Source organism: Dipodomys ordii, unplaced genomic scaffold (assembly GCF_000151885.1).
Source record: "Dipodomys ordii isolate 6190 unplaced genomic scaffold, Dord_2.0 Scaffold36, whole genome shotgun sequence".
In the NCBI taxonomy this organism is placed as follows: Eukaryota; Metazoa; Chordata; class Mammalia; order Rodentia; family Heteromyidae; genus Dipodomys; species Dipodomys ordii.
In genome coordinates, this window is record NW_012267252.1 from 15553535 (window position 1) to 15577739 (window position 24205).

The following is a 24205-nucleotide window of genomic DNA, read 5'->3' on the forward strand; positions in this document are numbered from 1 at the left end:
TTAATGCTGCAATGTGGCAAAAGTTAGAAACTCATAATGGTGTATGTCTGAAGCACATTATACTCAGATTCAGTTTGTTTTAGTTTCTTTCCCCCTGATACTAAAATTTGAGAGTGACTGTATATGAAAAAGAGCATCCACAGTGAGTTGTGACTAACAGTCAGTTATTTCAGTCTTATTTTTACTGTGGTGATTGCTACTCCATACATTCATGGACTTTATTTCCCAGGAAACAATTCTTTCTCATGTGAATTTAGCCAATTGAGAAGACTTAGTCTGAGTCCACCTGTTAGAGAGTGAATAAACACAGGCTCAAGTCTGTGTTCAAATTATTTGATTCTAAGATTTATCATAAGACCTTTTCTTGGTCCTAAATGAATTATTTATTTTAGCAATTATCTATTGAACATCTGCCATGTACAATATACTTCTTAGATGCTGAGATTTTGACATATATAAAAATTTCTGTCAACAGGGAAACATTTTAAATAAGCAATAAACACAATATTTAACATGTCTGATGGTAAAGAATTCAACGGTGAAAAACAAATAGAGGAGAGAGTGTATTTGTTTGTAAAGGTGAAAATTAAATGGGATGACTAGCAAACAATAGTATTTGCAATAGAAATAAATAGAATCCGCTACTTAACCTAACATTATCCATCTTAAGATCACTGAGATTTCATAATATATATGTGGAAGCTGACTTTTTTGTATTTTAATATAACAGTATTATTTTGCACAACAAAAATTTATAGACTCTCTTTTAGAATAGTTGTACCTATACATAATAAGTTGTACCTTAGACTTTGGTAGTAGTGTGTGTGTGTGTGTGTGTCTGTCTGTCTGTCTGTCTGTCTGTGTCTCTGTCTGTGTCTTTGTGTCTGTGTCTCTGTCTGGGTGTCTGTGAGTGCCAGGCTTGGGGTTTGAACTCATGGCCTGGCTGTTATCCTGAACTTTACCCCTTTAAGGTTAGCTTGAGCCACTTGAGCTACAGCTCCACTTCTGGCTTTTATGTGGTCAATTGGAGATAAGAGGCTGAAGGACTTTCTATGCCTGGGATGGCTTCTAATCATGGTTTTCAGATCTCAACCTCTTGAGGAGTGAACTACCAGCACCCAGACCACAATTATCTTTGTCAGGTTGCCTGTTTATGTGTTCTACTGTTTAGGAAGTATAATGACTTAATTTGTAAATTTAGATCAATATATAGTATCAATAATGGAAACATTGAGCCTTATATCTCCACATTTTATATTCTAAACTTTTTCAGAATCCCAGGCAGAAAAGATGTGCCTATTTAATAAAAGCCTTATCAGAGACCCCCACCAGTTCAATAGATTCATTGTTGATTGCTAGCAAAAAAGCTAATAAAGAATTCATTTATTTTCCCTGATACATTTAAAATTTGTATCAACCAAAACATAAATGTATTGATTATAAAATTTAGGGATTTATGGGAAAGTTAATAGAAAGGAAATATATAGGTATACAGAAAAGTCATACGTTAGTTGTTAATTATAATTACTATTTGGTTAGGAAAGAAAATTTACTGGGTATATGTTAAATAACTGTGTTTTCCCATATATGGTTTGGCATTAGGAATATAGTACAGGTTAATTGATTATGGAAAACAAGTACTAATTGATAGATGAACAATGAACTTTAAGAGTGAGAGTTTTCTAGTCAAAGCACTTTTAGACTATGAGACTGAATGAGCCAAGAAAGCCACTTAACCATCAGTTACAGTGAGACTGAAGTATAAGGCACTTCTGCTGCACCAAGATTGGGATCCAGTCTTCATACTCTGTGTGTACATCAGTGAACAAAGCATGATTTTAAAATAAAGGAAAGTAAACCTGATTTCCTAGATAGGAAATTTCTTATATTGCATAGAGCACATCTCTTCAAAGTAGACATAGTCTGTGAAAATAAGCTCAGTGTTTTAAAATTCATATTCCTTATCTACTGTCTATATTGAAATCACTATATGGGATGAACCCTGTAAAATAAACAGGTCAAAATTATTCTTAGTAACGTTTCTGATTTGCCTTGTATTACCAGCAAATATGGCATCCCACTTTCAGGGAAGGTATTGATCTCATCAAAGGAGTGAAGTAGGGATCAATGCTAATGACAATATGGGTAGAGAGAATTAATTTCCTGGATTGGGAGTTCAGTACTCAAACAACAGTTCACATTCAAGGAAGAGCAAGATAATACCCTCAATAAAACATGAAAAAATATGAATCCCAATATTCTGAATTTCGTCTTTAATATTCTCTTCTAAACATGCTTACCAGAGAAGACTTGTTTTGATCAAAGTTCATGTCAGAAAGATCTGTACCTGTTGATTAGGGTAATGACATAAAGTGATCCTCAAAGTAAAATTAACAAAAAGCTAATTTGAAAAAGGGAAAAATTTAATTTAATTTTGATTAAGAAAAGTAGTTCTGCCATATTCTATATTAGTCAGATCCCATCTAGACTATTATGTTAATTTTACATTTTAAGAGGGACATGGAAAATGGAAAACTATGTTATATGAGAAACAGTTATGTCCCCATATGAGACTAATGATTAAATCCCTGGAGGACAAGACAATGTTTTATGCCTGGTTATCTGGCCCTGTTCCCAGGCACTGGAATGTTTCATACATGTTTGCTGCATAAATAATGAAGAAAATGTTCAGATATTAGGGCTATTTAACTTGAAGATGTGAGAGAATTTTTAAATGTTAGTATATATTTGAAGAAATTTTGATAAATGAAGTTAGAAGTGTTCTGCCTAACTTTAATGATGTCCAAATGATTTTTGTTTAATATAATGAAAAGTGTAATATTGACTTGCTAAAATGTGGTTACTTTGCTGGACTTATTTACCATGGCTAGATGATCACGTGCCAGAAAAATCATAGCACCTTTGATCCAGCTTTAATGGAAATAGAGAGTAGATAACAGAGAGGTGTTTGTTTGTTTTCAAAAATATGAGAATCAATAATCAAGGGAGTCTCTTAGGACTACTGATTTTCTTATATTCTGATGTTTGTGGTTTGACAAAGCCTGTATTAGCCAGGTGCTGGTGGCTCATGACTGTCTGTAATCCTAGCTACTTAGGAGGCTGAGATCTGAGGATCGAGGTTCAAAGCCAACCTAGTCAGGAAAGTCCTTAAGACTCTTATCTCCAATTAACCACTAGAAAATGAAGTGGCACTGTGGCTCAAATGGTAGAGTACTTGCCTTGAGCTGAAGAGTTCAGGGATAATGCCCAAGCCCAGAGTTTTCAAGCCCTATGACCGACAAAAACCAAAAACTAAAAACCAAAAGCCTATATTAGTCATAAGTAATCTATGCTACACCAAACTTAACATTTACAAATTCAAATTATCGAAATTATTTTCTTAAAATATTTATATCATGATTCTTTCAGAAAATATTGAAAATAAAATCCTATTAATTTATCACACCAGTCAATGAGTATTATAGGTATATTCCAAAATTGAGTTTAAAAAATTATAATTAGTATGTGCCTTACTTAACAATAGAACTTTTACAAATAATTTTAAAGACTTTAAATATTGAACTAAAAATGACCCCATTCATCATAATAGCAAAATAATTGCATTTTATTTAAAGGAAATATATTTTTAAAATATCAATTAAGAGAAAACTGCCAGCATTTGGATCATTTATGTATCATTTATAAAGATTTAAATTCTTTTTGGAGACCTTCAAAAGTAACTACTAAAATGGTCAACACAAACTTTTTAGTTACTTAATAATAAAAAGCGAATTGGACATACAAAGCAACAAAGAAATCATCTTATAAATATTAGAAACAATGACATGAAAGAAAAACATTTGAATCCTTATCTTGGGTTCATTTCAACTTATCTGACCTTATCTTCAACTTATCTGACCTTTTCTACTTGTCTCAGACATATACTAGTTATTGCAAATAAGGGAAACAATGGGGCCTATGTTTCTTTGGGCCTGGATTACTTCACTTAATATAATTTTTTCCAAGTCTTTCCATTTCCTAACAAATGGGGCAATGTCATTCTTTTAAATAGGGATACAGGGGGCCCATTACAACAATGAGATGCACAGGTCGTTATGTGGAAAAAAGAACTTTACAACTTTGGCAGGTTGGGGTGGGGTAGGGAGGGGGAGGCGCATGGATAGGAAGGGGAAACAAAGGAGGAGGCAACAATGCTTGATAAGAAATGTACTCATTATTTTGTCCATGTAATTGTAACCCCTCTGTACGGTATTTTCACAATTAAAAAAAAAAGCTAATTGGATTATGTTGCACATAGAATGTTTTAACGTAGAAGCTAGCATGATGCAGTTGAAGTTGAGTCTGGAACATTGTATTCATTCCCAGAATCAACAGGTAAAAAAACACCCTTTGGTAAATTAAGCCATAAGAGGAGGAGGATGTCTAGTGAAGGGATTGACCTAAGCTTTATTATAAAAAGAGCTTCCAGTCATAAATTATTGGCAGCCAAGTAAAAAAAATGAATTGTTTCTATTGAAATCAGCTCCATTTGTATTCCCACTTTTCAAGGTTGTCTTACTCATATTGTGAAAGTCCTAAACATCAAAGACAACATTCCTGAGACCAGAACAAGCATTTCTTACAACTTATAAAACCGCCAAGTTAGGAGTGTAATATATATCAACCACAGTATGACTGTGAGGGTATTTTGGTGTGAATTATTTTTTAAGCACAGTTTTCAAAATGTGAAATTATCCAGGCTCTCATTTTTGCTCTTTGAGTTGTCATATGTATTAAACATCCATTCTGGGGATCTAGCTTTTAAATGACCTTTTCAGTACTCATCTTTTTGCTCATTTTGATTTGCTCAGATAAATTACAACCACCTGGCCTTTTGTATTAAAGAAGGTTACATATAAAATTGACCTTTTGATACTTATTGGGAGAGCTAGGTTCATTGTATTTGAGATTAACTGCTGTTGCTGTTTTCTTGGTTATGTATTAAATTACTTTATTGGAGAATGATAAAGCCTCTTCCCAATCATTTTATATTCTAAGCTACTTCTAATATCATAGGAATAGACTCTAAGCAATGTAAAAAGGAATTATGTTAAAAATGAATCTGATTTATTTACTTCCTATGTGCTTAATGATTTACAGATGTTGTTTTTATTTCTTTTAACCTGTAAAGTCCAGGTTATCCTGAGATCAAACTGCTTCTTACCTTCTGACTTATTACAGTAGCCTTTTTCTTATGTCTGGCAAGCCTTAAGCTCAAGCTTTCCTGAAAAACTTCATACTTAATCATCCTTCTCCTGAAAATTTTTTTTCTGATTTCTTTGGTCCTACTTAGCTAGTAGGTCCAATACCCCTCTACACTTTTCAAGCTTCTTTGTAATTAGTTTGGGCTGTGTGACTGTTTCTAGAAAATGATACGTATTTTTCCTAACCAAAAGCATTACAAGGTTGGTGTAGTAGGCACTGGTCCTTCCTTTTTTTTTTTAAATTATTTTTTGCTATGATACTGTGGGAATACTTGGGTTGAGATGGACATCCATGAGATTGAAACAGTCTTGTACTGCTGAATTTCACATGAGGAGTTACCTAGATCTGTATATTTTATGTGAGAGAAATGAACCTTGCTGCACTAACCTACTGAGCTTTGGAAGATGCTTCTTACTCTGACTGAGTACTCATGGTTCAGGCAAATGCCACTCCTTTCTAGACCTTCTGTCACCACCCTATCTAAAGTACTTCTTTCCCCTAAATAGCTGATGGTTCTCCATTGTAGTAATATTTTATAAGAATCAGCTTTTGAACAAACATCACATATCCCATTAATTTTAAATCGGAAATAAGCACTTGTTTTTTGACTTTCTGTTTTAATGTCAACAAGTGCCAAAAAAAGAGACAAAAATACTGTCTGGAAGAGGTCAATTGTGTTTCCTGTTGTTCACCAGAGAGGATTGCCTTATACCAGGCAATGGCAGCTTTTTTTTAATTATTCTTGAGTGAATCTATTTTGTATATATATATATTTTTTACTCTGAGATGAGATCATCTTTGGCAAATTCTATATCAGTGATGCTATGTATTAGGAATTCACATTTGAATTTAACAATTGGGTGGAGTGACCTTTAAAATATTCTGCAATCGTTTTACATTGAGTCAGACTTTTGTCGGACATGGATTGTAGAAGGCTTTGTCACTTTGACTCCAAGCTATATCAGTTCTTCACCTATGTCAAAATATATTGTCTGCCAGTAGTCTGCCCTCAGAGTTTCAGAGGTATCTCACAAGTCTTTCGTATGGTTTTGTACAAGCATAGAAAAGGTTGCCAGATAGATCAAGAAAGTTACCTCTTAAATCAGTTCCTGTTACCTAGTAGCATCTCATTTAAAATTATTTAATTAATAAGTGATTACAATAAAATCAACCATTGAATTAAATCTGGCTAAGAAGGAACTGTCCATCAACTTCAGATTGTTCTAACTATCTAAGTACTTCTTTTACTTCAGAAAGAAAGACAAAAGGAAAGAAAAATGTACTCAGAATTTTGTCTAAATTATCCTCCAGATTATCCTCTGTAAAGCCAAATAAAGAACTTTCTAATCTGCTTCCAAAGCCTAATAAGATATTTTGAAGAGGTAATGAGACTTGAGAGTGATTATCTTGTCACTAATAAATGAAGGCATCAGCTACATTATGTATTGTGCTTTATTTTTTAATAGTGGACCAAGTAGACTGTGCTACAAAGCATGAGATCAAAAGTAAACAGACACTGTCTGTATGATCATATCTTTACATGGATTATTAACTCTTCACCATTAATGAAGTTATAAATTATTTTTAAAAAGTGTTCACAGGTTGAGATTTGTTGTGATTGCAGTCTGTAGGTACACAGTTGAAGAAACCTAGAAATTGGCTATGTTGAGATATGTTAGGGTTTCACTTAAAGATAAATGGTGAAGCCTCCAATTATTTCCAAATTTGCTTAACTTTAATTTAGAATTAAAAGAAAAATTGGAAAATATTTACCACTTCCAGAGTAGATAAAATTATTGTTTTACTCTTTATTTGCTCCATATCACAGATCAGTTCTTTTCAAATCAAATAGTTTTACCAGGTCTAGCCAATGATGAGGCTAAACTTATGAAGCAGTGTTGTGGGATACGTTCAGTTAGGAGAAAAAAAAGTCTAGTTTTGGTGAATTTTATTCCTTTCAAACTCAGTTTGCTTTCCTTGAAGATGTATAGTATTTGAAACATTGATGGACAGTTGTTAGGTACTCCCTTGTGTTTTTTGGCTTTAGGAAAAATCATCTATGAAAGAAGTGCAAACTTTGGTTCCCATGTTGTTATTTAGGACTGCATGACAATTACTATGTAAACAGGAGGAAGATCAGAGTGCTTCATTATCTGACATTTTCTAAGTTAACCTGAACAAAGATAGCCTCTACTTAAGATAATCGTAGTTATTAAAATGAAATACATTTAAAAAGTTTCTGTCAGTCGAAAGCTTTTAAAGATCTTGTTATATGGAAATGATGTAACACTATGGGCCATATAGTTTGTGACACACAGCTCTGGTTAATATAGACAATTTCAACAGTTCCATGAAACTAATTTTACATGGAAATTATAATGTAAAATCAATATATAAGTCTTACATCTTGTAAAGCCCATTCAATATGGAGGATAGCATTAGATGTATACCAGAGTTTGCCTAAACCTACATTGAGTTTGATGGAAGAAAAAAAATTCTCCAACTAGATGTTTAAACTTGGAACCCATTTTACTTCCAAGATAATTTTCAAATTCTTACATATATTTACTGAAAGATTTTAAGGAAATGGCAGAAGCTACTTGGTTCTGGGCAGGTCATAGTTAGATATTGAATACAGCAAAAAACTAAACACTAGGAATATTTGAAATTTTATTAAAAATGTTTTTCTAAAAGAAAAATATTAGTATTAGGCTTATAGACCTTCCAGTATTCATCAATTTGTCTTTTAATGGTATATGACCTGTGTGATAAATGATTGTCTGTTTACGGGGTCTCTGAGATCCTTTCCAGGTTTAAAAATCTATGAAAACACTGTATGGTCACACCAATTTAATCATTATTGTTATCAAGTGAGTAACATTATTTATGCTGTATTTTGTCTTTTTATGTGTGAGTTTTAGATTGGAGATGGACCAGGTTCTAACCATAATCTCATGTAAGTCAGCCTCCTGAGAGCTAGAATGGCAGGAGTGAGCCACCAGAATTCATCTAGTCATTGTGATGACTTTTTATGGCAGCTTTTTTTGATACTCTTTATAGTATTCAATAAGGGAAATGAGGAGCAATATGGAACTTAATGTTGATTTGAAATACAGTTTTACAAAGCTGCTCTCATTCCAAAAATGTAAATGTCTACCTACTCAGGAGGATCAGATATGAATTCTATAGGATGAAAGTATATGTCATACATTTTAAAGTTTATTCATAATTAAAGCCAATTTTATCTCAGCTTGCATTTACCACATTCATCTGAGGAAAAATTTTATGCTTTGATTTATTCAGACATCACTTGTTATTGCCCAAATGCTATCTGGAATACTAAGTGCTATGAGCAATGCCAAACAACTAAATATAGGTTTTAACTTAAAAATATTTTAAAACATGGAGGTAGGGCTCAGTGGTAGAGCATCCCTGGGCATGTACAAGGCCATGGGTTTGATTCCCAGTAACACTGAAAGCTAAAACTGAAACCAAAAGGCATGGGGTTATAAAGAAGTAGTACTATACCAATATAATAAGTAGATTATAAGAGAAGTAAGCATTTCTAACATAGTTAGAAGGACATTTGAAGGTGAAAGAGGAGGATATATGAGGAACTTACACATAACATAATGAAGTAGGCATGAGGAGAACTGGTGACAAAGTGACCTGCTCTTTTGTTTTAATAGGTGCTTGTAAGGGTTATTATCCTAAAATTTATAAGAGAGTTTCAGTATACAGAAAAATGGCTAATATGAACTTAGATAATTAGTCAATAACTAGTTGTATTAAATGAATGAATTATAGCCATATATATGCATGTGTATTTGTATATATGTCCATATATAGTAGAATTGGTGACTACTGAGTTGTGTAACTGGATTTTCTCTATTATTTAATTATTGTTGTTATTAGTAAGTAGTTGTCCAAAGCATTTACTATTCTATAAGTGAGGTTATGAGTACAGTGCTTCTTGGTCAGTGTTACTCCTCATTTGTTTTCCTTCATTTGCCCTCTCCCTCTCCCAGTTACATAGTTCATTTTTTACATAACGTACATTGAATATGATCAGTGCATGTTCTTACCCTTCCTCTCTCCATTCCTGTGCCCTCTCATTTGTCCATCCCCCAAAATGTGTCTTTATAAATAATATTTTAATATTTCAAAGGAGTCATTGCAATATTTGAAGTAGTAGTAGTAGTAGTCCTCTTGCCTTATTTGTTTTGCACAACAATTATCAGTAGTGGATTACTTATAAAATGGATGTATCTGCTATATGGCTTCTTATAAATGTACAAATGTTAAAACTTCATTTTCTGCAAAAAAATAACAGAAAATAAATAAATTATTTTTTTAAGTTCTGTGTATTTTCCCTTAAGTTTCAGGTTGAGTTTTTATTCTTTTTTTGGTCACAAATGGCAGATAACAGTTCCAAATCTAAATTCATTCTACCACAATAATGACATTTTCCAACTGTCTCATAAATTTGCAACATTTGGTAAAAGAGCGGCTAGTAGAGCAAAATGTGTCACCAGTGTTGGAGAAAATGGGCCAGTGATAATTAGTGTGCTATCTTTGAAGATAAAATTAGTGCTTGAAATTCAACGTAATAATTGTACCAGTAAACAGTTATTGAGTACTTACAATGTGCCAACCTCTATGCTGAGCTAATTACATCATCTCTTTAGTACTCACCATGTGACCTGAAGATAATACTACCATGATCATTCTATAGAGAGAAAGTAGAACATTAGAAAAGTCTGAGTAATTTGGTTCTGCTCCAACAGCATAACTAGCATAGCTAGACTTCAAAACAGGTCCTTGGAAGTTCTGTGGATAATGTTATTAACACCACTTTATGCAGGAGAACAAAAGAAGATTTAAAAAAGTCTTAATAATTTGGTAAAGTCAAACAATTAAGAGATAGAGACACTGAGTAATTCAAATGCAGGTTCTTCTCACTCCAGAGTCATACAGTGTTGCAGGTCAGTAATTACACTGTTTTGACAAAATTGAAGTCGTAAACATGTTATTGTCATTTCCTTTTATTCTGACAACACTTAGGAAGCAATGCATTCAGGTGTCAACTGGCAAGAAGGAACACTATTGATAAGGACAGAATTGAGAGACAGAAATCAGCAATGAAAATAATTGAAATGTTTTCTGTCATATTCCTTTACAGACATCATACCTAAGAAAAACTGTTTCAGAACAAAGAACTTTGCTCTTAGTTTATGCTCAGTGTTTTTGTTATGTGCTTTAATGTTAAGTACGAACATTTGTCTGAGTTCTACCAAAGAAACTCATCTATGCAAGCAAGCATTCAGTAACTAGTTCCTCTGCTGTATGGTCAGTCTGAATTCATGTGTTCAATTTCCTATATGTATCTCTTCTGATACCCTATTTTGTGCTCTCTAAGTTTTATTTTACAAATTATGCTGCTAAGGTTTGAGCAGGAACAGTGTGCTTTCTTCATTGCAGAAAGTACTCTAGTGGACACTCAGTCCTAAAAATAAATGATAGAAAACAAAGCTCAGAAGACACTAAAATCTTAAAAAGAATACTTTTGCAGACAGAGCACAATTGCTCATGCCTGTGATCCTAAGTTCTCAAGAGGCTGAGTTCAGGACAACAGTTCCTTCCTACCCAGGCAAAAAGTTGGCCAGATCTCAACCAATAGCTGAGCGCTGAAAGCTCTCCTGTCACACTTACTATGTGTGAAGCTGAGATCAAGGGATCAGCATTTTATTACTAGCTGGGGCAAGAAAAGTTTGCAAGACAACATCTCAGTGGAAGAAGCTGAGCAAGAATCGCCTATCATCCCAGGAAATATAAAATTGAAGGATCATAGTCCACTCACAAGACAGGCAGAAAGCAAGAATCTATCAACCAGTTCAAAGAAACACAGGAAGTGTGGCTAAGTGGTAGTGCACTTGACTAGCAAGCATGAAGCCCTAAGTTTTACACTCTACAAATAAGCTTTTAAAAGTTTAAAACTATGGGTCACTGATTATTCTGCATGTGATTACTGTATGTTTTAAATAATATCTTTTCTTCTAGGGAATACAGTATTTGCCAATAAAATTGGAATATTTAACCATTTGCTTCACAACCTATAGTAGCCAATATTTAGTGCTTATATTTTGTAGGCCTTCTACTTTTGGATATACAGAAATAGTCAAATGAGGAAACAAGGTATTCATTTGTTTACAATCACTTAGTCATGAGATGCCATTTGTAAGCAGAGGACAATCATTGTCAATCTTAGAAAAGTTATTCTTAAATACAAACTTGAATTTAAATTGTCTAATATTGCTATGGGAAAAAATACTTATACATTGTTGTCTGGACAAATAGGTGTGTGTATATTTGTAACAAAGCTAAAGAGCACTTTGCCTTCTATCTTCAGTATTACTTGACATTTGAAATACAAACAACCCAGTTTACATTTTGTTCATCTAATCTCTTCAGATCATTTGCCACATCTGTTGAAAGAAGGGCAAACTAGATTCTATTTGATAACAGCTATATTTTTAATAATAAAATTTTGAATTTATATTAATGTGAATAATTTGGTAATTTAGACCTCCTTTTTACTTTTAATTTATATCTTTCTATGAACTTACTAGTCTTGGAAAAATACACCTTATAGAGCTAAATTATTACTCATTAAGAGTTATACAACTTTAATCCCACATATTCTCTTTCTAACGAATTATAAATTATAGTTTAAACTTCATTTCATGAACAAAGTTACCTCCCTGTATCATATGTGTATTTCCTTTGTTTCTTGATCATCTACAAGTGAATTATTTGACTGATTGCATCACAGTGCTGTATCATTTACATTCAGAGATCATTAATGTAAGTTAATGCTAGTGAATCTTTCAAAATCTTTATAAATAATGGCATCAAAGTTCAAGGACTTTGCCTTTTTCAGCAATATGATTTTCTTCTCCTTTGAAAGAGTATTAAATTGCATCACCCATCCTCTTTTAATATTTAATAATAATCTTATTATCAGTAAAAATGAGAGTGGCAAATTTTGTAATATCAAGTCCTGGTCACCAAATTTTTTCTTATCATGACTTAATGAATATTATAATTTCAAGAAAAGATAGAAATATAAATTAGCTTGGTAGTGGTTTGTACTTCCCTGTTTATTGGTTTTAGTTTGGGAAAATCCCAGAATAGTCTCAAGAAAAGAGAAATAAATATCTAGAGGTGCTTTAGAAGTTCTGGCACAAAATTTCAGTAACTTGCTAATCATTCCTGATTTTAAATAATGAACACAGTGATTTTCAATGAAGTTTGAACCCTCCCAGTAAGAATTCCTTCTGATTCCATAGCAACTACAGGGGCTCTTGATGACTTATAGTCTTGGCAGGTATATGTGCCTTTAATCTTTATTAATGCATTTTGACAACTTTTCATTATCATTTCTTGAACATTGGCACTGTTACTTTTTTCACCTAAGACAAAAGCATGAGTTATTTTGAGTGGGAAAACTTGGCATAATCATCATGGTAAAAAAAACTTTTTTATTTAAGTAGCACTTCTCACCCGAGTTTTCACTGTACTTCTGAATATATTTTATGGCATCTGTGGGATGGCAGTCAGGGAAAAGTTATTTGTTGGTACTATACATTTGATGCTTTTGTAGAAATATAATTCAGACCATCTGGAGAAGGTAATCTTCCTCTCTAAGTATCAATATGTGTATGAAATAATTCCTGGCTTTTCAGGGTCATGTTATTTAAAAATGAAACTAGAAATTGTTAAGTTTAGTAGATTTTAAGGCCTATTTTAAACAAATCATTTTTAACCCCCTCTAGCAACTACTTCGAGAACGACAGCAGATGGCCAGCCGTCCCTTTGCTTCTGTTGATGTAGCACTGGAAGTAGGAGCTGAACAAACAGACTTTCTGCGAGGGTCATTAGAGGTAGGAACAGTGGTGCTGAAAAGGGACCACTGTGATTTACATATTTACATTGCTATTATAATCTGCATCTGCTTGTGAAACCACACAGTCTGATTATCTAGAGTTGATAAGATTCTGCTGCACATGCTATGCCACTTTCTAGGCACAGAGTTTTAATGGTATGACATGAGCTGTAACAAAAGCCACTAGAGAATCTATTAGCCTAGGCAAGAGTGACAGACTGCTCACCTAGGAGCTTTTGCTTGACAGAGTGGAGCTGAAGAAATTTAAGATATAGTTACAATGAGAGAAAAAAAATCACCTGTATTTAGTACCATGTGTATACTACAAAATTAGGTGGAGATGAGCTGCGTTTTAATTATGTAGTTTTGCTTTTGAATGTTGAGAAGTATAAAATAGAGTGAATAGTTTTTTGTGGAGTATGTATTATCATAGTCCTTTGTTACAAGTATAGAAATAGAATACAGTGAATCAGAAATCATGTGCAAGTAAAAGTGGTATTCAAATCCCGAAACAATGCCTGACATGGCTTCTGAAAACAATAATCTAAAAGAGGAAAAGTGCACAGATTGTGATTAATGACTAATCAAAGAATTTTGAGGCATCCTAATTTAATTATATGCTTATAATTTTATTTATGGTACAATGTTTAGGTAGGAAAATTCAGAGACTCTACAATTGAAATATTTTATTCCCTCTTTAACATGTTCTAATTGGACTAATTATATGTTGTTATTTTCTGATCTTGCTTTTCTTTAAGGAAAAGCAAGGAGAATAAAAATGACTCTTCCTCAACCCTAGGTACAAATGTAGTTGATTTCATTACATTTTTGGTTATTCAAGAAAAAATAAAACATGTACCTTGTAGGTAGTATACAAAGGGCCAGATTTTAGAGGGAATGAATATTTGTGTGTGTGTGTGTGTGTGTGTGTGTGTGTGTGTGTGTGTGTATACCTTTTGTGTGTCTGACTTTTTACTACTCTAGCTCATGTGTTGCCATGGAAGCTTGGAGCATTAGGAAATTTATGTGTGTATTTTCAATTACTTGGGGAGAAATTAGAAAAGAGATGATGATGAAATGAAAGTGCAGCAAATGCTGCATTTTGGCCCCTTGTTTCAAATAACATTAGTGCAAAACCTTTACCAAACAGAAAACCTGGACTATTTGAGTACAAATTCTCTCTTCTCTCCATCTGTTTAAAATGTTTTCAAATATTGCTGAAAATCAAATACAGGAAAAATGAAAGCAAGTAACCCATACAAAGGACAGGAGAGAAAACATGACAAATCAAACATGAGTGTAAGTAACATGGGTATGCCCCATTATAGTTTCCAGTTGCTTCTTAGCAGTGTTCAAGATGTCCAACATTCTTTACTTTTTTATTTCTAGTTTTTTTTTTTTGCTCGTGGATTTCTTTTGTTTTTCACTAGCATAAACCATCTGAAAGATTTTTTTTTCTAGGACAATTATATGTGGCATTCTTTTTGAGAAATTGAATGCTTGTCAACATATTTTATTTGCTTTTTACATGGAATACCAATAGAATTGTATATGAAAATTCAAATTTAAAAGTTCCCTTTTTAAAAGTTTTAAAAATCTTGCTGTGTTCTTTCATGTCTCATGTAAATTCGATGTTTTTGTCTTTTGCATATAATCTCCATTTTCTTCCTGCAATCTTAGTATTTACTCTTAATTCTCAATGTTCTTAAATTTTGCTCCAATAGATGGATATATAAGTTCATGTATATGTGTATGCATTCGAATTTGCCCCTAAGTTATAAAAGATATTGCCTAGTCAGCAATCAAGGTAGGCAGAAGTGAATGCTTAGAGTTATTTAAGTATCTGCAAATATGGCTATGAGATTCCTCACAGGACCTCAAGTGGTAGTTTGGTTAATTGAATAATTTTGTACTTTGTACTCAGAATTCTTAATTTAGTTCCAGATTTCTTCCATGTTGGCAAGTAATTATGATTTCTGATACTTAAAGATCCCTGTGGCCATATATGTCCAATGATCTCAAGTGAATTGACACCTTAGAATAATTTTAATGAATTCAAGTTGAAAACATTATTATTCTCTGGATATTTTTAGAATTTAATTGGTTGTTTACTTCTTCCTGTTAAAATTAAACATCAAAGTAAATCTCAGTAGCTAACTGCTAATTTCTTGCTATGACATCCTTTAGAAAATAATACAGGTAAAAGTAGAATGTTTGTAATTATATTTTATTTCTGCTTTGCTAAGCATCTTGTAGTAATTATTACTAATTGGAAACTACCTGGCTGCTTCATACATATGAATATGCATACATATATACACATATTTGTAAGATTTGTTATCCATTGCTGCAGAACATTGGAATGTGCCTCACATCTCCTTTTTAATGTATAATTTAGTATGATGTAGTTTATTGATTTTTTTCTTACCTGCAAATTGTGAAGACTAGGCCTGTTTTGAAGTTACAGTAAAAGTGTTACCTCAATGTAATAATCACACTAATTCTGAGATTCAGTTTTGCTTAAAATTGAGAATTTAGCTCCAACATAAGACTCTTGGATTAGCTCACTACTACTCTATGCAAAAAGGTGGTAAGTTAAGGGATCTTTTTTTGTAATGGAAGTGAGGTTTTAACTTAGGACCTTGAAATTCCTAGCTCAAGCTACTACTTCAGCCATGCCTCTAGCAAGCTTGGCTCTATTTTTCAGTCTTGCATTTTTTCTTGCCTAGACTGGATTTAGGCTACAGTTCTCCTGAAGATTACAGGTGTGAGCTACTGTGTCCAGTAAGATTGGGTTTCTTCTGTCAATTAAATTTAACTCTCCTTTGTCATTTTTGAGTTTCATGTCTGCATAGTCACGAGGAAAATGCAAGGTGCAATGAGAAATGAATTAACTATGTCTATTCTGTGAAGCAAATGTATTCCTTTAGTATCTCTTTTGTAGTTAATTGTATGCTGAATCTTTACTGCACCTTTATTGCACACCACACACCTTTTATAAGCAAATAAAGATAACATACACTATGGATAACTGCTCTAAATTATCCATTGGTAAATCTTTAGCATTATGTTTTCCTATATTATAGTAATAAATTAAAATACATAATTAAAAATTTCAGTAAATTCATTTGGAATGCAAATTTATCCCAAACCACAATTTATTAGTTGATTTTAAATTTTCTTTGAAAAAAATATTTTATAGCAATCATATGCTCCATTGAATATATTTGTCATTTTTCTTCCAAGCAGTAGCAAGAGAATTTATAGTAGTTGTTTGACATATTTTTATGAGAAGCTTGTATCAGAACCTGTCTAAGGACAGGGTGTTGAGGAATATCAGGTAACACAATAAAGAACCCTGAAAACTTGCAGTTTGTATTGTAGAAGAAAAAATAGGGGCTGAGAACATGGCTCAGTGATAGAGCGCTTGCCTTGCATCCCTGAGGCCCTGGTTCGATTCCTCAGCACCACATAAGCAAAAAGAAAAAAGCCGGAAATGGCGCTGTGGCTCAAGTGGTAGAGTGCTAGCCTTGAGCTGAAGAGCTGAGGGACAGTGCCCAGGCCCAGAGTTCAGGCCCCATGACTGGACCCAAAAAAAAAAGAAGAAGAAGAAGAAGAAAAAATAAGTTCACATGTAGAGAGGTGATAACTGTAGTTGTTTAAAAAAAGATCCAGAATCACAACAAATCAAAGAAAGACTAGATAAATAGTAGGATTGCATTAAATGTTTAAAATTCCTGCATGGCAAAGGACATAGCAAATAAGCTAAATAGAAAGCCCACAGAATGTGAGAAGATTTTCACCAGGTATATATCAGACCAGGGTCTAATATGCAAAATATGCAAAGAGTTCAAAAAATTAACCCCCCCTAAAATAAACCCTCAATGAAATAACAACCCAATTATAAAATGGGCTATTGACTTCTGAGAGAGACTTCTCAGAAGAAGAAATAAAAATGGCCAATAGAAATATGAAGAAATGTTCATCATCTGGTCATAAAGGAAATGCAAATCAAAACAACACTTATTCTATTCTACCTCACTCCAGTAAGAATGGCCAATATAAAAAATATTAGCAATAACAAATGCTGGCATGGATGTGGCTGTTGGTGGGAATGTAAGCTTGTTCAACCTCTCTGGAAAGCAATATGGAGGTTCCACAAAAACTAAACCTATAACCAAGCAATTCTACTTCTGGGAATTTATCTCATAGAAACAAATAAGGCCACACTAAAGCTACCAGCATACCTATGTTCATCGCAGCATTGTTTACCATAGCCAAGATATGGAATCAGTCCAGATGCCTTTCCATGGGCAAGTGGATCAAGAGAATGTGGTATATATTCATATTGGAATTTTACTCATCTGTCAGAAAGCAAGTTTCTTAGTGGGAACTGAAGAAAATCCAGGCCAGAGATCATGGTGACAAGACTAGGGCACTAGAAATGGTAACCATGAGAAATGGCCAAATGTTTATGTATTTGTTTGCTTGTTTGTTTTGAGGTAGAGTTTTTCTAAGAAGCTCAAATGGGCTTTATGATCTCTCTGCCAGAGCCTTTCAAGTGCTAGAATTTCAGCTTTCACAGAAAACCTTGGATTCTGGTCCAAATTGTAAGGCTATTATGAGTACAACATTTTCATTTTGAATGGTTTTCTAGTAATTTTATGTTTGTAAGGTCCATGTAGAAAGATAGAACTGACTTTCTCTTTTTGGCACTATAATAGCTATAGAACCTTGAATATACTGTTCTAGTTAGTGATAGAAAATAGTCTGATCCTCTCATAATATATCCACTGAAATATCAGGCCATTTTTCTTTAATAACTAATAGAAAAAAAAACAAGAAGCAAACAGAGGCAAAGCATGTAGTACTCTCAACTGATTTAAATTATCTGAGGTTTTTGATTAGATTTGAGCCTATTTGGTCACAAACAGGTTATTTACAGTCACTTAAATTGAAATGATGCTGATGTTGAGAGTGTTAATTCCCCATTCATGGTTTTGAGGGCAGGTGCCAAAGGAGATAAGGAAGAAAAGAGGAAAATTGGCAGCTTTGTAACATTAGATGAATATTTTTTTCAGTTTTCTATGAAATATTGTTCCTTGTTTCCAGCGTATTGTTAATTGTTGATCAGTTACTTGGTATTTTTTCCCGATACTGGCATTGAAACTCAGCCACACACAGGCTTGCACAGACTAGGCATTGCACAGGCTAGGCATTCACTGGACCACTCATGCGCTGAGCCCTTTTTGTTTTTATTATTTTTTCAGTAGTATTTTTCTCTTTTTCTGACCCAATCTGGACCAAAATTGTTCCATTTACATTTTCGGGTAACTGGTATTATAGACATGTGCCAAGGTCTTATATAGGTTCAGATGGGGTCTCATGAACTTTTTTGTCTATGCTGGCCTCAACCTTCCCTCAACCTTCCAAAGTTGCTAATATTACAGGTATATGACCTATTCCTGGCTTTAGCCCATTATTCTTACTGTGATACTTATAATACTGAAAAACAGAAACTACTGAAAAACAGAAACTAACAATAAGAGATTTTATGATATATATGGATTATTCTTTTTGCATATCTCTATTATCTGTTGTAATTCCACATACTTCTTTTATTAACAAGGAGAATGTACACAATTTAAATGAAACATATAAATGTTTGAAATAGTGCTATGTATTCAAAACGAATGTTTCCAATAACTGTTTTTGGAGACAAAATTTATTTTGCATATTGTCTATTCTTTAGATTCAGTGTTACATTGCAATCCACTGTGGTTAATTTATTCATGGTCCAATTTTGGAAAACATAGATAATCTTTGGAGTGTATGGTACAAGATGGCTGCTTAGGTGTACATCAAGTATGCACTCAAGAGAGAAGTCTATAAATGAGGCTGCATATACCAAGATAAAAAGCTGGAATTTCATCTTATTTGGTCATAGCAACAATGGGAAATGTTTAAATCAAGTTTAAAATTCTGTTTTTTCAACATTTTATATCTACACTATTGAGCTTTATGACAATATTTTTGTTTTTGTTTTTGTCGATTATGAGACTTGAACTCAGGGCCTGGGCACTGTCCCTGAGCTCTTTTGCTCAAGGCTAGTACTCTACCACTTTGAATCACAGTGCTACTTCTGTTTTTTGAGTGGTTAATTGGAGATTAGTGTCTCACAGGGACTTTTCTGCAGGGGCTAGTTTTGAACTAGAATCCTCAGATCTCAGCCTCCTAAGTTGCTAGGATTATAGGCGTGAGCCACCAGCTCTCAACTACAACGTTTCAATAAAGCAAATCAGATTCTTTTTGCCCTTCTTGCTCTTGAGGAATCCAAGGTTATAGGAACTTTAGACCTTTGTTCTAGATTAGAAACTCAGTCACATTTTTGCTTCAAAGAATAGTTATCTAAATGAAACATGACCTACATAATAGTAGAAAATAATGATAAGGCACATAGCTGGCAATGGTGTATTACCTAGATAATATGTATATAAAAAGAACTCAATTGAAAAATAGGCAAATGATTCTTCTCCAAAGAAGATATACAAGTATATGAAGCATAAGTATTCAAATGCTGTTCACTATCAGTAATGATGGAAATACAGATCAAAACTATAAAGGTAATACTAGGTAACAACTAAGACGATTTTAATACAAAGAAAAGACAATGTATTGGTGAGAATTTAAATGAATAGGAACCTTCACAAACTGTTTGTTAAACATCTACTTTGGAAAATGATTTGATGGCCCATCAAATGATTAAACACAGTCTTTCATATAACCATTACTGGGTATATAGCAAGAAAAACAAACCAAAAGTATAAACATGATTAAATCCAACATCATTATTCCTAACAGCTAAAAAAGAACTCAGATATCCTTCAGATAATATGAAGATAAACAAAGATAGTAAATTCATACAGTAGAACATTTATTGCCCAGGCATTAAAAGGATGAAGTTCTGATATGTGCTGTAATATGGAAAAACCTTAGCAATCTCCTGCTAAGTAAAAAAAGCCAAATAAATGGGGCCTTAAATTATGTAATTACATTTATGTGAAATATCTGGAATAAGCAAAATTCCCTACCTAGAAAATGTTAGGCAGTTGCTGGGTCAAGAAGATAAGGTGATTAGGAGATACTTCTGTGGTGATGAAAAATTCTAAAATTAGATAATGATAATGGTTACACGCCTTTATGATTATACTTAAAAGCCATTTTATTCTTTTAAGAGCATGGATTTTATAATATGTTGATTGTATCTCAATAAAAACAAAGCAAAAACAAAAATGACCTACACACAATGGAATATTATTCAGCCATCATTTGAAAAAAAATGCACAGAACTGGGAAACATTATTAGAAGACATGAAACAAGCAATACTGCCATTGTGTCTCATATCTGGTATGTAAAAAACTTGGGTGATTATAGTTCGTAATGGTGTCAAATATATTTTATGAATAACTAGAAGAGAGAAGTTTGAAGATGCTAACCACAAAGTAGTGAGGAGATAAAAATATTATTTACCTTGAATTGAACATCATACATTTTATACATGTATTACATAAATATGTACATGTAAAATAAAAAAGAATCAAAGAATAAGTGGGAAAATCATTTTGAAAGCTGCTGCGCAGAGTAAAACAATAATATAATTTATTTAAAAGTCCTACATATAGTTTAGATATTCTTAGGACAGGGTTTCAGCTCTGGGCAACAAGACTGAATTTCAAACACTACCTGCCCCCCCTCCCCACCCCTACTACTCTAAAATAAAAGGCATAAAGTAGTCTGGCACCATTGACAACAGGCTGTAATCCTGGCTACACAACAGGCTAAGACCTGAGGATCAAGTTTCAAGGCTCACTCCAACAGAAAAGTACACAAGACTTTATCTCCAATTAACCACCGAATGTCAGACTGGAAGCTGGGCTCAAATGCTAGAGTTAAAAAGCTGAGCAAGAGTACAAGGCCCTGTATTCAAGCCCAGAATTTACACATATGCAGAAAGAAAAAAAAAAGATGGATTAAACTCATCCATACTACTTTTTTTCAAAAGAATGAGAAAATTCCATCTGCTGCAACCAAAATAATTTCAGTTTGTGAAACATACCTCCTATTCATGTTTAAAATATGTTAAATAAGTTTATATAAACAAGTACTATTCAAATGGATTTTTAGTACTACCATTAACCAGTTAATAGGGATTAATTAATACTAATATTAATATAGATTTATCAGTATAAACAAAAGGCTAATCAGAATATTTTTCCAATATGTTCAGTTGTTTAGGCATCTGATTTGCTTCAGCAGTTTTTTGTTTTTGATTTTGCTTAAATATTTTATTACGTTATTCCATAAGACAATTGCTTTAAAACTGAATTTATGATTTTTTAAATATATTTTTGCTTACATTTCATATAAAAATCAATTAGCAATATACTTTTGCTTACATTTCCTACAAAATCAGTTAGTAGTTGAACTTGTATTTTCTTTTCAATACATACATTAATAGATAATCTCATCAAATTTATAGCCTCCATGGAATAACCAAGAATTCTATGAAATTTAGTTAGGTCAAATAGAAATCTTATAAAGTAAAATAAGAAATCTTGGAAATGTAGAGCTACAAATTTGAGATGTAAAAGCTACAGAACTGATAATTAATTTTTTTAGCAAAGCAAACATCTTCATTTGCTTTATACTTTAGAAAATAAAATAACATCTAGGTCAAATTTTAGGGTATTGAATATAAAAACTTACCTCAACTATTATTGAAGCTGTTTTAAATTGTCATAATTTCTATCCTTTTCTTTTTTTTTTTTTTTGGGTCCGGTTGTGGGGCCTGAACTCTGGGCCTGGGCACTGTCCTTCAGCTCTTCAGCTCAAGGCTAGCACTCTGCCACTTGAGCCACAGCTCCACTTCCGGCTTTTTTCTTTTTGCTTATGTGGTGCTGAGGAATCGAACCCAGGGCCTCATGCATGCAAGGCAAGCGCTCTACAATTGAGCCACCTTCCCAGCCCCAGTTTCTATCCTTTTCATACCATAGAGCTTTGTGTTTATATCTTGAATTTTGTTCACATGAAATACCGTTTTTGTTTGGATTTTGAAGAAGGACTTTTGATTGAGCATTAATGGTATACAATATTAGAGCAAACTCTGCAGGGTGCTGGTGGCTCTGATTCAAAAGATCTGAGGATCATGGTTCAAAAGTGAATCCTGCTGAGTCAGGAAAGCTTGTGATATTCTTATCTTCAGTTAGCCACTCTCTAAACTGGGAGTGGTGCCTGTTGCTCAAGTTGTAGAGCAGTACCCAGAGAACAAAATGCTAAGGGACAACACCCAGACACTGAGTTCAAGCCACAGGACTGGCATGAGTGTGCCCGCGTGCGTGTTCGCGCGCACACACACACATACACACAAAACCAACAAAATAGATAGCAAACTAAATCTCCTATTTGTATAATGTTAGTACATCTTATCATACAAGAATTATTTCTCTAGTCTTCCCTTTTGCCCAATATGTATTAGAAGATAATGGTCATTTTGACTTTAGAAAGATTAGTGTTTTCAGGATTGATGATGCATGCCTATAATCTCTGCTACAAGGGAGCAGAGGGGGAGGAGTTGGAAAGCTTGTGTCAGTGCCAGCTTTTGAAAAAAATTAACAAGTGCCAATCTCAACAAATAAAACAAGCATGGTAGCACATGACTTTGTTCACAGCTTTGTAGAGAAGCACAGAAAAAAAAGTATAATTGTTCAAGGCCAGCCTCCAGCAAACACACTAGACTATCAAAAGATCATAATCAAAAATGGACTGAGGGTTTGGCTCAAGATATAGAGTACCTGCTTAGCAAATGTGGAACACTGAGTTTAACCTCCAGTACCTCCAACTAAGAATAATGAAATAAACCAAAAATAATTAGTTCTTCCTATATTTACCATAGTTAGCATGTGCCAGGAGCAATACAGGAGATGTATATGAAAAAAACATTGTGTCCAAATTCCAGCCATTTATAGACTAACAGATGACCAAACAAAAAATAAAATATATGCTGTGACTAATGCTAAAAAACAATAAGCACAAAGAAGGAGAAAATAATGTATTGTTCAGTGTATTTCTGAATGTTTCATAAAGTATAGCCGTAGACCTTGGCCTTTAAGAATAGGTAAAATGTCAACAGTTAGAACTAAGGAAAATGGTTGGTATGGGAGTCAGGAAAAGTGAATGCCAAGCTGGCAGAAGTATGAGAAAGGACATGGAAAGGCATAGTCAGGAGTCTATGAAGACAATATGAGGCATTAGCTGACAGAGCAAGCCATTCTGAGGGTTAAGGTAGAAAGTAGAGGGGCCTATGAGGGAGGTCAATTTTAACAAACTGCCAAGTGACACACAAAAGCTTCTTGTTTTAATAACTATTTTAGAAAAAAATATAGTGCAACACTTTTTTTATTGTGAAAATACTGTACAGAGGGGTTACAATTAAATGGGCAAGATAATGAGTACATGTCTTATCAAGCATTGTAGCCTCCTCCTTTATTTCCCCTTCCCATCCCTTCCCATCCTCCTCCAGCCCCCCCACCCAATCCTATTCCTCCCCTCCCCCCCCACCAAAGATGTAAAGTTCGTTTTTGACATAGCGACTTGTACATCTCATTGTTGCAGTGGGTAAGCCTGTATCCCTATTGAAACGATTTGTTTTTTCCCTTCCCCTTCAAAAATTATACCAACATCAAATACAGTGAAAGCTGGGGTCATACCGTGAGGGAGGGACATACAAAGCAACAAAGAAATAATCTTATAAATATGTTAGAAACAATCACATGAAAGAATAAAAAACATTTGAATACATATCTTAGGGTTCATTTCCCTAACATCAAGTTATCTGACCTTTTCTGCTTGACTCATACATATACTAGATATTGAAAATAAGGGAAACCATGGGGCCTATGTTTCTTTGGGCCTGGCTTACTTCACTTAATATAATT

The 24205-nt window shown here is 33.5% G+C and overlaps 1 protein-coding gene across 1 annotated transcript in view; it reads left to right on the forward strand.

Annotated features, from left to right (window-relative positions):
* Positions 1–24205, forward strand: part of Atrnl1 (attractin-like 1) — a 487887-nt gene that overhangs the window by 262977 nt on the left and 200705 nt on the right. The window contains exon 27 of the mRNA XM_013017612.1: positions 13101–13208. Coding sequence (XP_012873066.1) covers positions 13101–13208 — 108 coding nt within the window. The remainder of the gene's footprint in view (positions 1–13100; positions 13209–24205) is intronic.